The sequence below is a fragment of the Schistosoma mansoni genome, chromosome 2, assembly GCF_000237925.1.
Source record: "Schistosoma mansoni strain Puerto Rico chromosome 2, complete genome".
In the NCBI taxonomy this organism is placed as follows: Eukaryota; Metazoa; Platyhelminthes; class Trematoda; order Strigeidida; family Schistosomatidae; genus Schistosoma; species Schistosoma mansoni.
The window spans coordinates 1,035,557-1,051,031 of NC_031496.1; the positions used below are offsets into that span (position 1 = coordinate 1,035,557).

General features: G+C 39.3%; 1 protein-coding gene across 2 annotated transcripts in view; it reads right to left on the minus strand.

Moving 5' to 3' along the window:
- Smp_032800.1 overlaps positions 1 to 15,475 on the minus strand; it is a gene marked incomplete at its 5' end in the record, with an annotated part of 23,213 nt that continues 7,738 nt past the window's right edge. Inside the window, 11 exons of one of the 2 annotated variants that reach the window (XM_018795266.1) lie at positions 16 to 198; positions 1,729 to 1,884; positions 3,006 to 3,131; positions 5,303 to 5,471; positions 7,162 to 7,385; positions 9,370 to 9,510; positions 14,478 to 14,717; positions 14,755 to 14,907; positions 14,942 to 15,085; positions 15,134 to 15,200; positions 15,251 to 15,284. In XM_018795266.1, the coding sequence (XP_018649594.1) occupies positions 100 to 198; positions 1,729 to 1,884; positions 3,006 to 3,131; positions 5,303 to 5,471; positions 7,162 to 7,385; positions 9,370 to 9,510; positions 14,478 to 14,717; positions 14,755 to 14,907; positions 14,942 to 15,085; positions 15,134 to 15,200; positions 15,251 to 15,276 (1,545 nt within the window). In that variant the 3' untranslated portion in view covers positions 16 to 99. Of the gene's footprint in view, positions 199 to 1,728; positions 1,885 to 3,005; positions 3,132 to 5,302; positions 5,472 to 7,161; positions 7,386 to 9,369; positions 9,511 to 14,477; positions 14,718 to 14,754; positions 14,908 to 14,941; positions 15,086 to 15,133; positions 15,201 to 15,250; positions 15,285 to 15,475 lie in introns of those variants that run through there. The other variant, XM_018795263.1, reaches the window with a different exon arrangement.

A 15,475-nucleotide genomic window follows, 5' to 3' on the forward strand; every position in this document is an offset into this window, starting at 1 on the left:
AGCAAATTAAGAAAGTTATTTATTTAATGTATCGTTTACGAAGAAACAACAATAATATACATTCGAAATTCGCATTATAATAGTAGAATTTTCCATCATTCAAGGTTTCCACAGTTTTACTAAACCATCTTCTGAATAAGTAGCAATAAGGTTTTGATGAGGGTGATGTGCACAACCTATCACTTCCTTTTCATGAATCTATAGAAGGATACATAATATTGTTCATTTAAATTAACGTTAAGTAAACACTGGCTCAAAATATTCTTTATAAGTTCTTTAACCTAGATGGTACTTTCTGACAACGAAATAGGTAAAGAAAAGTCAACTGTAAGAATGCAACATCCTGGATTACCCTGAAGATTCCTGTTCCCAACTGTAAGGCCTGAAACGCACAGAGTCAACTCATCTAAAACTTACAAGAGAAATTCTGGGTCCAACCGACTACTAGTGATTAAACTAGAGGTTTTGTTGTAACGCTCCGACATCACTAAGACCACTACGACTCAAGTTACCTTTTCAGGTCCTCCAGGAGGAAGTGAAATGTTCAAGGGCGAAGACTAACTGATTAACTTAAGTAGTTTCATCAAGCCTGGTTAGTTAGTGTCTCACGCAAAATCAGCATAGATTAAGCGTACGAGTAGGTTGGGGAAAAAGCTAGGGATAACCTAATTAAGATATGGCATCAGTCCATGAAGCAACTCATCAACTGTTCAACTGAATCATCTACATAGGTACATACTACCTAGCTAGAGTCTGAGAAATAACAGTGATCAGTAACTAGGGACTTTAGATCAAATGGTTCAGAATTGACTTCAATGGCAAAGACCACTCACTCATCCACTGTTTATCTTCCTTTCCGTTGTAAATCCCAGTATCCCCTTCGTACAAACCTTTTCACTCTGTCTTTTACAATCATATTCACAAGGCCTAGTTTTTCTTTTTAACATTGCTATCAAATTATTTCAATTTGTGATATTATTTTCATCTGGTCGTGCTAATCAGATACGGAAACTCAGACTGATGTGGATCTATGGAAGACTTTATGTTGATAATATCTGTCTGTCTGTCTGTCCGATATTTACATAAAACTCTATTCAGTTATTAAATTTCTAAACAATCTAAATGAATACAATAGACCAATCTTGGCAAAAAATCTCCACTAGATCTTAAGATTCAGTCAGTCAGCTACAACGTAGAACCAGGCACATTTATGCATCGGCCCAAGTTGCCATACCTCATTACCACAACTATATCGACACCAGATTCATAGAAGTAGTTAATTTAGTGGTGGTAATATATGAAAGGTTGTATATAAGGATATAGTACAGGAAGAAAGACAGATATGAAGCAATTTTAATCTCAAAGTTTAAGGGAAGGTAGAGAGTGTATACACCTATGTCATTGTGATCGATTCTGAGCTATGTCACCTAAAGTCTCCAACCATTGGTTACGATAGTCACGTGGACCCCAACCAAGTAGACCTTAAGATTGATAAAAATTGTAGTCAAATTTAATAAACATCAAATTCATTGACATTTTATTGTCATCCATACATGGTTTACTTAACATTGTTGAATAGAACTTGTTTATCAAAGCGAATTCCCATCATTTCTACCTCAACATACCATAGTTCTAGAAATCAAACAGTAACATCATAAGAAGCGGCATAACACCTATACTTAGTAAGAACATCACATATATATAATGCATCATCTCATATAAACTTACTCGCATTGTTCGTTCTAATTTACCACCAGCAGCAACATTAAAACAATATAATAAATGATCTCCAGCTACACAATAAATCCATTCACCTCTACCACTAAGTGTACAATCAAGAAAATCTCCACCTTCACGTTTACCACTAGAAAAACTTCGAACAATCTATTCACAGAGAAAAAAACAGTAGGAAATTTATAAAAGGATAATGATGAATTCAATGATGATATGAAGAGAAAAAAATAAAAAAGGGGTTAGAGATTAAATTCACTTAGTAATACTTGTTTGAATCTTCTCATTGATGTTTACGACTGAAACTGGTCAGTCCCAGAGTGAATATCAACTCTGAGGTGCAGGGATATCCATTTGACGAGTCCCAAATAGGTCGAAACGTGCGTCAAACTGGATCCCACTGCTAGCCACTATCCATCTTTGCTTACAGAGGTTATAGATTGTTTGGATATCTATGTAATTTACTTGGATTATCTTTCTCCCAAATTAACTCAATACTATTGAGAAACATATTTGTAACAATATATAACACTTACTAGTGTTGTAATGAACAAGAACACAAGGGGGGATAATCGAATGCATTTGAATACAAAATAACAGAACATCTTATTTAAATCTAAGAATTATACAGTAAATACTTCATTTTGCCCCCAAATGCGCTGGTACGGCCAAGAGTTGGGAGAGTCCGCTATCCCTCTCCAAATGCTCTCACATGGCCACGCGTATATAGCCTCTGACACAGAAGTCCTACTCACTGCCTTCTCGTGGCAATACTGTTGTTTACCAAATTGAGAGGACGAAAAGCGAATGTCCGGCGCTATAACCGGGTTGGTGGACATGGCGAGTTCACCTAATAGAGTTGGAAAACCCTGATTACAAACCAATGGTGCACATGGACTCCAGTATCCTGAGGGAACAAATGGTGTATGAATCAATCGTTGGTCACCGGCTAACGTGGGAATGCATCTCCTCACGATGCTCCACTGTCTTGTGGATCAGACCATTAGGTCAAAGGCTCCGGGTGTGACCCTCTAAGAAAACCACCTGCTTCAGTTTGGGCACCTGGACAGTATCACAGCCCTCACAAAAATCAAATGAGATTTGTGTGGCGCATATATAACTGGTGCCCCCTTGTATCAATATTTATGTGTTTGAATAAATAAATAAATAATCTAAAACATAGTATACGAGTAGTCTCTACGTTTACATATATATATAAGCGAGTCGTACAATGATTCAAAATCTAAAAAAAAAAAAATTATAAATTTTTTTACCTGTCCTTGCATATTCATGATAGCAACTGTATTAGAACGACTAGCTACAACAAATTGATCTGTATTACGAGGCATTAAATGAACTGAATGAATTGATACTTCATGACCAACTAGACCAGATATTGCCTATCAAAATAGAAAGAAAAAATTATTGTTATGACCTTAAATTAGCTATACAAATTGAATGTAAACGCAATGAGTGCATGCGAAATCATACTCTTTAAATGAACTTTTTCTACTTCCTCTAATAACTATTGCCCCCCCCTGACTTCCAGAATGATAAGATGATAAAAGAAGGTTAAAGGTACATTACTGTACTCCCGCCACCCACCCAACAGACTGATATAGTGAAAAATGTGGAAGCATCTATACAATTTTTCCGATGTTTCTTTCGTAACTAATTATAAGAAATGCGATTTTGCAGATCCTGATTTGACCGTATACGAGTAGTTCATGAATTTCTACTTTACGGCTGTGAAATATGGCCATTAAGAGTAGAAGATACTCGTAAGTTACTAGTATTTGACCACAGATGTCTTAGAAATATTGCTCGCATCTGCTGGGATCACCAGGTAAGTAATGGTGAGGTTAGACACACAGGATATTAGGGATTGATGGTAAATCAGTTGATGAGATTGTGATTCTTCATCGACTGAGATGGTTGGGCTACTTGTTGCGTATGTCTGAACACCGATTACCACGACGCGCAATGCTGACTAGTATTGGCAATGGTTGGAAGAGTTAGGGGCGGCCAAACCAAAATGTGGCATCAGAGCATGAAGTCATTAACTTCTAGTCTGAGCCATGTTGGTAGATGCAGACTACTTGGTTGGGGTCCAAGCAACTTGGTAGGTTGAAAAGCTATCAGATATGAATCAAACCAAAGCTCTATGGCTATACCGCTGTAGTTTTCCACTACATCCTTCATAAAGGTGAAAGTAATTCTCTTAAACCGAAATAGGTCCTCAGTTGTTTTATTTATTTATTTATTTAAACACATATATATTGGTACAAAAGGGCACCAGGTACATATGAGCCACACAAAATAATGAAAATAGGAAGAGAAAGGATGAAAAGATAAGGGGGACTGAAATGTACAACTAGAAGACTCTTTCAGTTAAGAAATTTATAACCACTCTTTATGAAGAATGTAAAAGAAGGTTACAGCAGGATCACCACTAACCTCTATTCTGAGCCACATCTGATAACGTCTCTAGCCACTGTGTTGCACCATCTCTCGGACCCCAGCCACGGAGTCGTGAAGGACCAACAGAAGCTAGCCCTTTGCAGCTTTTTTTCATACCACGATACCATGTCATACACTGACCTCCTCTCCGCTTTTTCCAACCAGTCCCAGGGTCGGCAAATAATGCACGACGTGGAATTCTCTGGGACGACATTCGTAGAACATGTCCAAGCCACCGAAGTCGGTGTTTCAAGATGGTGACACCAATTGAATTATCGTCTCTGCGCCCGAATACACGATGCCGAACCTCTGCATTACTAACATGGTTTTGCCACTGGATGTCAGCAATCCTTCGGAGACAACGATGATCGAACACAGAGAGTCGTCTAACGTCCTCAACTCGGAGAGGCCAGGTTTCACAAGCATAGAGCAAAACTGCTCTCACCGACGCGTTGTAGATCCGACCTTTTACAGCCAGACTAACATCACGAAGGCGCCAAAGATGGCCCAGATCGGCATAAGCCGCTCTGGCTTTCATTATACGTGCATCGATCTCATCACTCACGCCACCACCAGCACTTATATAGCTACCTAGATACACGAACTTCTCAACTACTTCAATCTGCTCACCATCCAGGGTGAGTACAGGGTTAGAATCCTGCCAATCTTGTAGGAGTACTTTGCACTTGGAGGATGCAAAGCATATGCCGTACCTGCGGACACTGATTGCCAACTGATTAAGTGCGGATTGTATGCCTTGGGCATTATCGCACAGTAAGACAATATCATTTGCATACTCAAGGTCGAGAAGTCTTTCTCCGGGCAACAGACCCACACCGCCATTACTTACACCTATCAGAGCTGTTTCTAGAATGTCATCGAAGGCAAAGTTGGAGAGGAACGGTGAGATTGGGCAACCCTGCCTAACCCCACTGCTTGAGTGGAGCAAGGGAGAAAGGTGGTTGTATGCCCTCACTCTGTCTGAGGTGTTTGTAGTTTCGAGGAAAGAGAAGTAAATAAAACAAAAATAACAAAATAATGAACAGATTTGAGTCAGATTTAATCATACAACAACAAGTGAATATAATGAAGAGAATATATATATATATACCTTAAATGTATTTGTACACTCTCCTGAACGAATTGACCATATGCGTACAGAACCATCAGCGCTTCCACTTATTATATTGTGTCCATCAGGTAAAAATGCTACAGAATTTACAACACCTGTATGACCAGTAAATTCTTTAATAATTTTACACGATTTCATTCCATGTATTCTGAATAATAATAATAATAATAAATTATTTTATATAGTTGCGATCATGAGCCAATTGAAGTTAGACCACCATGGAAAACCTGGAAGCACTGGACGTCTGTTTCGTCCTATTGTGGGACTCCTAAGCAGTGCGCATCCACGGTCCTACCTCGCGAGATTCGAACCCAGGACCTACCAGTCTCGCGCCAGAGTACTTTATTTATTTGAACACAAATATTGTTACAAAGGGGCACCGAATACATATACGCCACACAAGTCATTTGATTTGTGTATGGGCTGTGATAGTGTCCGGATGCCCAGACCGATTAAGCATAAAACTGTGAAATCCAATGTATAGTTAGATATTGCATCCTGGTTAGGTTAACACAAATAATCCGATTAAATCATTGAGTTATATAATTTATTGAGTGTTTAAAATACTATACTATGAGGAATCTCCATTTTTCTGAATTTTTTAGATTGGTTAATGCCCCCCAAATGTTCTGGTACGGTCAAGGGTGGAGAGAGTCCGCTCTTCATCTCGAAATGCTCTCACATGGCAACACGTATACATTCACTGATAGGAAAGTCCTACTCACTGCCTTCTCGCCGCATTACTGTTGTTTACGAAACTTAGAAGACGAAAAGTGCTTTAACCAGGTTGATGGATATGGAGGATCCACCTAATAGAGTTGGAAAACCCCGATTACAAACCAATGGTGCACATGGGCTGGCTCCAGTATCCTGAATGAACAAATGGCGTATGAATCAATCGTTGGTCACCGGCTACCATGGGACTGCATCTCCTTACGATGCTCCACTACCTTGTGGATCAGACCTTTAGGTCAAAGGCCTAACCTCGTAACCTCGTAAGAAAACCACCTACTTCAGTTTATGCACCTGGGCAGTATCACAGCCCTCACACAAATGAAATTTGCACGGCGCATATATATCTGGTGCCTCTTTGTACGAGATATGGCAACTTGGATCGATGCATATGTGTGCCTGGTCCTACGTTGTAGCTGACTGACTGACTCTTTGTACAAATATTTACGTGTTTAAATAGATAAATAAATATCATCATTATTCTCAATATAATGAAGTATTGGTGAGAATTCATGACCAGTGGATTTCAACCATGAAGATTATGAGACAAACATTACCAATGATAATGAGTAATCGTTGCATAACATCACAAATTGATTTAAGTTAAAAATGTAAACCATTGAGTCCTAACTCAGTGGTTTAAAGGTTAAGTGCTCATCAGTATACTTTAAGGACTTGGGTCCAATCTCCGGAGTAGTAGATAGATACTGCTGATAAACCCTGACGAGGGTCGAAACAAATGTCCAGAGCTTCTTGGTTCCTATTGACTGTCTAACCAAACTCATTTGTTACATAAAACTACAAAATCCGACAATCCTCCAAAACCCTTTATACCAAAAGTGATTAATCAAAGCTTTAACAAGTCACGTATTATGTATAAATATATGTTCTATGAACCAACTAGCGTGAAAAACTGCACAAAACTTTACAAACCGAGCAATGTACCGTAGTTATTGATTAACACAATACTGGTTTGTATATTGTTTACGTGGGGTTCGAACTCACAACCAGTCAATAGTTTGATAGTTGAGTGCTTTAGCCAATTAAATAAATAAACGTATCAGCATGTAAGTACAATCAAACAATATTAATAACAATCAAATTACCGAATGCTATGATCTAGACTAGCTGATAATATATGTGTATTATCTTTAGAGAATTGTATTGCTGTAACACCTTTATGATGTGCTTTTTCTAAACGTTTTAAACATTGACCATTTTGTATACGCCAAATTTTAATTGTTCCATCTTTAGCACCAGATGCTAACATTTCAGAATCACGACTAAATGTTAAACATAATACACTATCTTCCATCATCATAAATGTATCCTTAAATTTAACAAAAGAAGAAAACAAAATAAAAACATTTGAAAGAAATTATAAACAAAGATGGATAGTGGCTAGCAGTGGAATCCAGTTTGAAGTGCGTTTCGTCCTATTTGGGACTCGTCGACTGGATGTACCTGCATCTCAAAGTTGATGTTCACTTAGGGACTCGAACCCAGTACCTTTCGATTTCGCTGGTTGGAAAAAGCGGAGAGATGGTCAGTATATGACATGGTGTCGTGGTATGAAAAAAAGCTGCAAAGGGTTAGCTTCTGTTGGTCCTTCACGACTCCCTGGCTGGGGTCCAAGAGATGGTGCAACACAGTGGCTAGAGACGTTATCAGATATGGCTCAGAATAGAAGCCAGTGGCGATCCTGCTGTAACCTTCTTTTACATTCTTCATAAAGAGTGGTTATAAATTTCTTAACTGAAAGAGTCTTCTGGTTGTACATTTCAGTTCCCCCATCATTACTCTTCTTTTTTTTCGTCCCTTTTTTCTTTTATATATACGCATCTCCCCCCTTTCTCTTCCCATTCTCATTGTTTTGTGTGGCGCATATGTATCTGGTACCCCTTTGTACCAATATGTATGTCTTTAAATAGATAAATAAATAACCTTTCGCTTCAAACGCCATCGCGTTATCCACTCAGCTACTTAGTCCTGATAGCCACCCCATCGCGCAAACAAGTGGCACACAATGTACATAAGTCAACCAGGACGAATCAAAATATCAATAATAGGATAAGCAAAACCATTACAGAAATAAATTCACGATTTAATAGTTTAAATCCGGCGCTTTAACCGGGTTGGTGGACATGAAGAGCCCACGTAGGGGAGTTGGAAATACTTGATTTTAGACCATTGGTGAACATGGGCTAAAGGATGCTGGCGTATGAACCAATTATTGGTCACCGGACACTAACTTTGCTCCACTGCTATGTGGATCAGACCTTTAGGTCGAAGGGCTCGGAGTGTGGCCTCCTAAGGAAACCACCTGTTTTAGTCTAAGCACGCGGGTAGTATCACAGCCTTCATACAAATTAAATTATTTATGTGGCGCATATCTATTTGGTGCCTTTTTGTACCAATGTTCATGTGTTTAAATAAATAAAATTTAGAAAACTATTTTTAGTACTATGCAATAACCTAATATATGTGGTGATGCAAACAATATTTAAGTGTAACAGAGATTACTGTGAAACATCGTTTACGTATGAAGCAACTAATTGATCATAGGTGTCTTGGGAACAATGCTTGTGTATGATAAAACTATAAATTATCATGCTGAGGTTATACGTAGAAATAACAGTTCAATGGATGAGGCTGTATATCTAAATAGACTTTAATAGTTATGTTATGTTTCTTATACTCCCTAAAATCAACGTACACCACTGCTTTTCATATGAGCAGATTGAAAGAAAGCTAAAGGTAGAAAAACGTGACTATCGTAACCAATGGTTGAAGACTCTGGGTGACATAGCTCAGAATGGATCACAATGGCGTAGGTGTATACACTCTCTACCTTCCCTTAAACCTTGAAATTAAAATTGCTTCATATCTGTCTTTCTTCCTGTACTATATCCTTATATACAACCTTTCTTTCATATATTACCACCACTAAATTAACTACTTCTATCAATTCGGTTTTCATCTTGTTGTGCTAACGAGGTATGGCAACTTGGACCGATGCATATGTGTGCCTGGTCCTACGTTGTAGCTGACTAACTGAAAGGTAGACAAAAGAAGTCACATTAGCTCATGGAGTCATTTAAAGACATCATGAGCCATGTCTAAAAGTGCTAGTTCATTTATTGAACTAAAGCAGTAGATTTTATTTTCACAACTCAACAGTTACACTACGATATGCTACCAAGGAATCCCTAATTGTACATTTTTCCCAATCAATAATTTAAATTAATCGAATCATACAGTTTAACTGACATTTATTGATATCATATATTGGTTAGAAAAAGTATCCAGATTACCTGAGCTTGATATTTTAGATCTTTTCTTAGCTTCCCAGTTGTAAAATTCCATACTTCAATGAAGCCATCAACTGAACCAGTCACTAAGAATTGACCATCTGGACTGAACCTGGCACATTCGACATGACACTTTTGAACTACCTACAATGCAATCATAACAAATTACCAAAGATAATAGAAGAAAAACCTATCACACGACAAAAGAGCAGGCAGGAACAAAAAAAGACTCGTGGTCTTTGAAAACATCTATAGAAGATTCGTTAAGAGTTATGATTAAATTCAGAAATTTAAATAATCTTTTATTGAAGGATAGATGAATTTGAAAAGTGTAGACTATCAGATTGATACCTGGATAGTGACTGGGAGGTCTAAGAATCTGTTTCTTGGAACTATAATAGGGATATTTATAGGGCCCGACCGTTGCTGCTACCTTGACGTGGTGGTCGGGCTTGCCTATCGTGATGAAGCAATCGAGCTATGCTGGCTGGAACAATCGTTCCTCGAGGTCCTACCATGCCAGACAGGTCGGTTGAAGAGCGGTGAGACTAAAAGCAGCAAACCCAAGGTCCGAAGGCGAAGTCGTACTGCTGACTGTATAGAGGTGTGACAGCAGTAAGGTGTTTCCTTCAGACAACCAGCATGACAGCGATGCTGCCTTCCCACAAGGAGACGTGAGTTAGAAAAGATCGACCCTAAAAATGCACACCTCGCCTTATCCCACGGATATCCGTCTCCGGCGGTAAGGTTTTTTTTTAAAGAACGGAGCTAACACAAAAACTACCCACAAAAAGGTCGTGTGTGACCGACCTCAAGCAGTTGTCCCTTGGGCACTGCGGTCACGCTCTCAGGTCATTAAGACCACTTCTAACCCAATTTCCTTTTCAGGTACCTCTAGAAGAATCCTTCCACGGTGTGGGCAACCGGGAAGTGATAACTGCCCTCATACCTCTAACAGCACTCAAGACCACTGTATTCATAATCAATCTCCTTCAATTCCTACTATTCCTTCTACCTTGACTTTCAACACTAAACTTCCTCTCTCGGTTTCCTCCTTAAGTGTCACCATGGCCAACGATTCTAGTGCGCGAAACGCTGTCCCGGGTCTACTAAAACCTCGCTCCAAACTACACATTGGAGCCTTCAACCTACGTACCCTATGCCAAATCGGTCAACAGGCCTCCTTAGCTAAAACCCTAGAATCTCGTACCATTGATGTATTCTGTGTCTCCGAAACACGCATACAGGATCCCAGTGTGGTCATTCACTTGACCTCACCTCGCCAAAATGGACAGCCAACGAAATACACCCTCCGTGTATCTGGCGACCCGTTGGCTAGTTCTTGCGGACTTGCAGGTGTAGGCATAGCACTAAGTACAAGGGCAGAACAAGCACTACTAGAATGGGTCTCCGTTAACAGTCGCCTGTGTGCTGTCCGGCTAAATGGCTCCGTAAGAACTCGGAAGGATAGGGACACACGTCGTTGCCTTTTCGTCGTTTCTGCCTACGCTCCCACTGACTGCAGCCATGATGAGGTGAAAGATGACTTTTACAGAAAACTCTCTGAGCTTCTTCAGAAAGCTAAGCGCTCAGACATAGTAGTCGTAGCGGGTGACTTTAATGCCCAGGTAGGCAGCTTAAATCAAACAGAAAGACATTTAGGTGGGTGTTTTAGTATTCCGGCTCAACGAACCGATAATGGTGATCGTCTGTTGCAACTATGCTCAGACAATCGTTTATTTTTGGCAAGCACTAATTTTAAACATAAGGAGAGACATCGTCTAACATGGCGACCACCTGCACCAAACCAACGATGGACTCAAATAGACCATATTGTCATCAGTCATCGTTGGAGAGGCTCAATAGAAGATTGTCACTCGTATTGGAATACTTGTTTAGACTCTGATCACGCTTTAATACGAGCGCGCATTTGTCTGCGCCTCAATGGACGCAAGAAAAGTACACTAAGAAGACCCATTAGGATTGAACTGGAGGACGAAAAAGCCAAATGGGAATTCCAGAAACAACTGAGTTCACATCTAGGCAGTTCTGTAAACAAGACTGACCCAGATACTGCTTGGAAAGACATACGAACAGCTGTGGAAACAGCAGTAACATCTATTAGTCATTTAAACCATAGGGCTCCAAAAAACCAATGGATTTCTTTTAAGTCTATTTCACTGATGGATTCGCGTAAACTCATCCCATCAGGCTCTGAACATGACGAAGAGCGTAAACAAATTAGATCTAGGTTAACTAAAAGTCTAAGGAACGATCGTGAGCAGTGGTGGGCAACGAAAGCAAAAGAGATGGAAAAGGCAGCGGCTGTAGGCAACACCAGGCAACTATTCAGACTAATAAAAGAAACCGGAATTAAGAAGTCAAGTGTAAGTGAGACAATCTCCGAAAAAGACGGAACCCTTATCTGCTCTCAACCCAAACGTTTAGAACGATGGACGGAACACTTTAAGGAACAGTTTAGCTGGCCTTCAGCTACTGCACAACTACCCACTATTCCCAGAAAACCTGAATGGAACATTGAAGTAGGCCCCCCGACCCTACTTGAAGTTCAAAAGGCTATAGGTAATCTGAAACGAGGAAGAGCAGCTGGTCCTGATGGATTGGCTCCAGAGGTCTTTAAATATGGTGGTCCAATTTTAGCGATTAGGTTGACTAATATTCTGGCTAAAATCTGGGAGACGGATGTAATCCCATCCGACCGGTCACAATCACTTATTGTCCCAATATATAAAAAGGGGTCAAAATCATCCTGCGATAACCATAGAGGGATTAGTCTGACTAACATAGCGTCTAAAATACTAGCCTCAATAATTATCAGGCGCCTAACTAAGACTCGTGAACTGCAAACACGAGAAAATCAGGCTGGCTTCAGACCTGGTCGTGGCTGTATCGACCACATATTCACCATTCGTCAAGTTTTAGAGCACAGACACGTTTATCGGCGTCCGACAATGATAGTTTTTCTTGACTTGAAAGCAGCATTTGACTCTGTAAACCGAGAGGTTCTGTGGCAGTGTCTGTCATTAAAAGGTGTACCTGAGAAGTACATAAACCCTGTGAAGGCTCTTTACTCGAACACTATCAGTCGAGTGAGAGCTTATGGCGAACTGTCATATGATTTTACAACCTCAAGTGGTGTACGTCAAGGCTGTCCACTATCCCCTTTTTTGTTTAACTTCATTATAGACCTGTTGCTGGAAATAACACTCTCGTCGACTGAATTTACAGGAATTGATCTCCTACCAGGGGGACCACTAAGCGACTTAGAATACACAGATGACATAGTCCTGTTTGGTGAAGACGCTGACAAAATGCAGAGTCTTCTGTTGGAACTCAGTAATAATGCCAGGATGTTTGGGATGCGTTTCTCCCCATCCAAATGTAAATTGTTACTCCAGGACTGGCCTGCATCAACACCCGAACTAAGGATAGGGAGTGAAGTAGTCGAACGCGTCGACAACTTCACTTATCTTGGAAGTCTGATCAGCCCTAATGGGTTGGTGTCTGACGAAATCTCAGCACGGATTCAAAAAGCTCGTTTGGCTTTTGCCAACTTGCGTCACCTATGGCGAAGACGAGATATCCGTCTATCAATTAAGGGACGAGTATACTGCGCATCAGTTCGCTCTGTTCTACTTTACAGCTGTGAAACATGGCCATTAAGAGTAGAAGATACTCGTAGGTTACTAGTATTTGACCACAGATGTCTTAGAAATATTGCTCGCATCTGCTGGGATCACCGGGTAAGTAATAGTGAGGTTAGACGCAGGGTATTAGGGGACGATGGTAAATCAGTTGATGAGGTCATGAATCTTCATCAACTGAGATGGTTGGGCCATGTGTTACGTATGCCTGAACACCGATTACCACGACGCGCTATGATGACTAGTATTGGGGATGGTTGGAAGAGAGTTAGGGGCGGCCAAACCAAAACATGGCATCAGTCCATGAAGTCACTAACTTCTAGCCTGAGCCATGTTGGCAGATGCAGACTACCTGGTTGGGGTCCGCGTGACTATCGTAACCAATGGTTGGAGACTCTAGGTGACATGGCTCAGAATCGATCACAATGGAGTAGGTGTATACACTCTCTACCTTCCCTTAAACTATGAGATTAAAATTGCTTCATATCTCTCTTCCTTCCTGTACTATATCCTTATATACAACCTTTCTTTATATACTACCACCACTAAATTAATTACTTCTATGAATCCGGTTTTCATCTTGTTGTGCTAACGAGGTATGGCAACTTGGACCGATGCATATATGTGCCTGGTCCTACGTTGTAGCTGACTGACTGACTGATATTTATAGGGAAGAATATGGTTTATATCGAGTCAAATCACTCATCCAAGCTTTATCATCAGTATTACTGTAGTAAACGAAGACTTGGTGGGGATAACCAATTTATTGTTTAATGCGAAATTACAGAGTAAAATGAGGAAACCACACATTAATTACTTCATTTGCAAATCTTCCACCAATTGTCCTTTACATCCTTCATGATTCTTTCATCTCTCAATTCCTTTATGTCTCCCTCTCTGTTTCCTTCAATGCAATCTTATCTACCTTCTTTTAACAGGTATTCAATTACTGATTCGCGTTACATACTACTTATGTAGACAGGCATAAGTAGCACACACCACATTACGTCTCAAGTTTAATTAGATATATCCAGATAAAATATGTTGATGTTCTTTTCTGCGCACTGGATGGTTTAGCTGTAAAGCTTTCACTGCCCAACACACAAAACAAAGCACAAACTTGATCATGAGCTACAATAATTCTCTATCACCTAAGTTAGTAAAATAAACTGATTATATTATGAATAGGATCAAGTTTGAACTGATGAGCAGTTACAAAACAGATCTAGAGCGATGGCTCAGTGGTTAAGGTGTTCGACTTTCAGCCATATACTAGAGTTTGGACGACCGAATAGTATAATTAACCCTTATAATTGTAACGAGGTTCATTACGAGGAAAAAAACAGAGGCTTACGGCTCCTTCATTTTAAACTAACTTTGAATCAACCAAGTTGTCAAAATCAGCAAGGTTAAATTATTCACATTCATATATCAACATAAACTTACTCGTATAACAGTAGACAATTTAGTAGGTGGTTTTTCTTCTTCTTGTTCACGTACTGCAGCTTTACCACGAAATACATCAATTGCTGTACCAGGTGGTAACAATCCTTGATGTTGTTGCCATTTAAGCGCCTGGCTAAGTAATGCCAGCAAACGTGACGGAGCTACAACGCTTACTTCTTCAGACAATGAAGTAGCCAGTGCTTGACGACGTTTATCTTTCGATTGACCATCTGAATAAGCCTTAAAGAATTATTTACAGAATAAATATATATATTACCTCTCTTGGATCAAAATATGACCTATTCAAAAGATTATCTAAATGTGTATAACGATCAGGTTGTGTACGTTTCATAGTAATCATTGGTTCGGTTTGTCTAAGGATTGATCTAGCTGCACCAATATCACGTAGTTCTATCAATTCAATGATAATCTTTATATTTGCATTAAAAGATCAAAACTATTACTTGTTCATATAAATCCATCAATTTTTGTTCTGGTAATTTTAAATATTGTACAGTTTGTAAAACAATATCCCAATGACCATTAATAATATCGGATACAAAACTTTCTATAGATTCAACAGTATTCAATGATACTCTTGTTTCTTCCTTAGATAAAATGGATAAGACTGTTGTTGTTGTTTTGTTTTCATTTACCTGTACTGTACGTAATGTTCGTAATAAATTACTTTCTTTTAAATACTGTTCTATTAAGCGTACTACACTATAAATAAAGAAAACCGATTATACTATTTATAATGGTAATAGTATTACTCAGCTGATTCGATTTCGATATCCATTACAGTGACAAATTGTACGTACTTATATTAGTTGGAATCAGTACAATTACAGTTCTACAAAAGAGACAAAGGAAAGGAAAGTTAACCATTAAAAATGTGTGATTGAGTAAACCAAATTTATTATTTTATTTAAACACATGAATATTGGTATAAGGGGGCACCAGATATATTTGCACCGCACAAATCTCATTTGATTTGT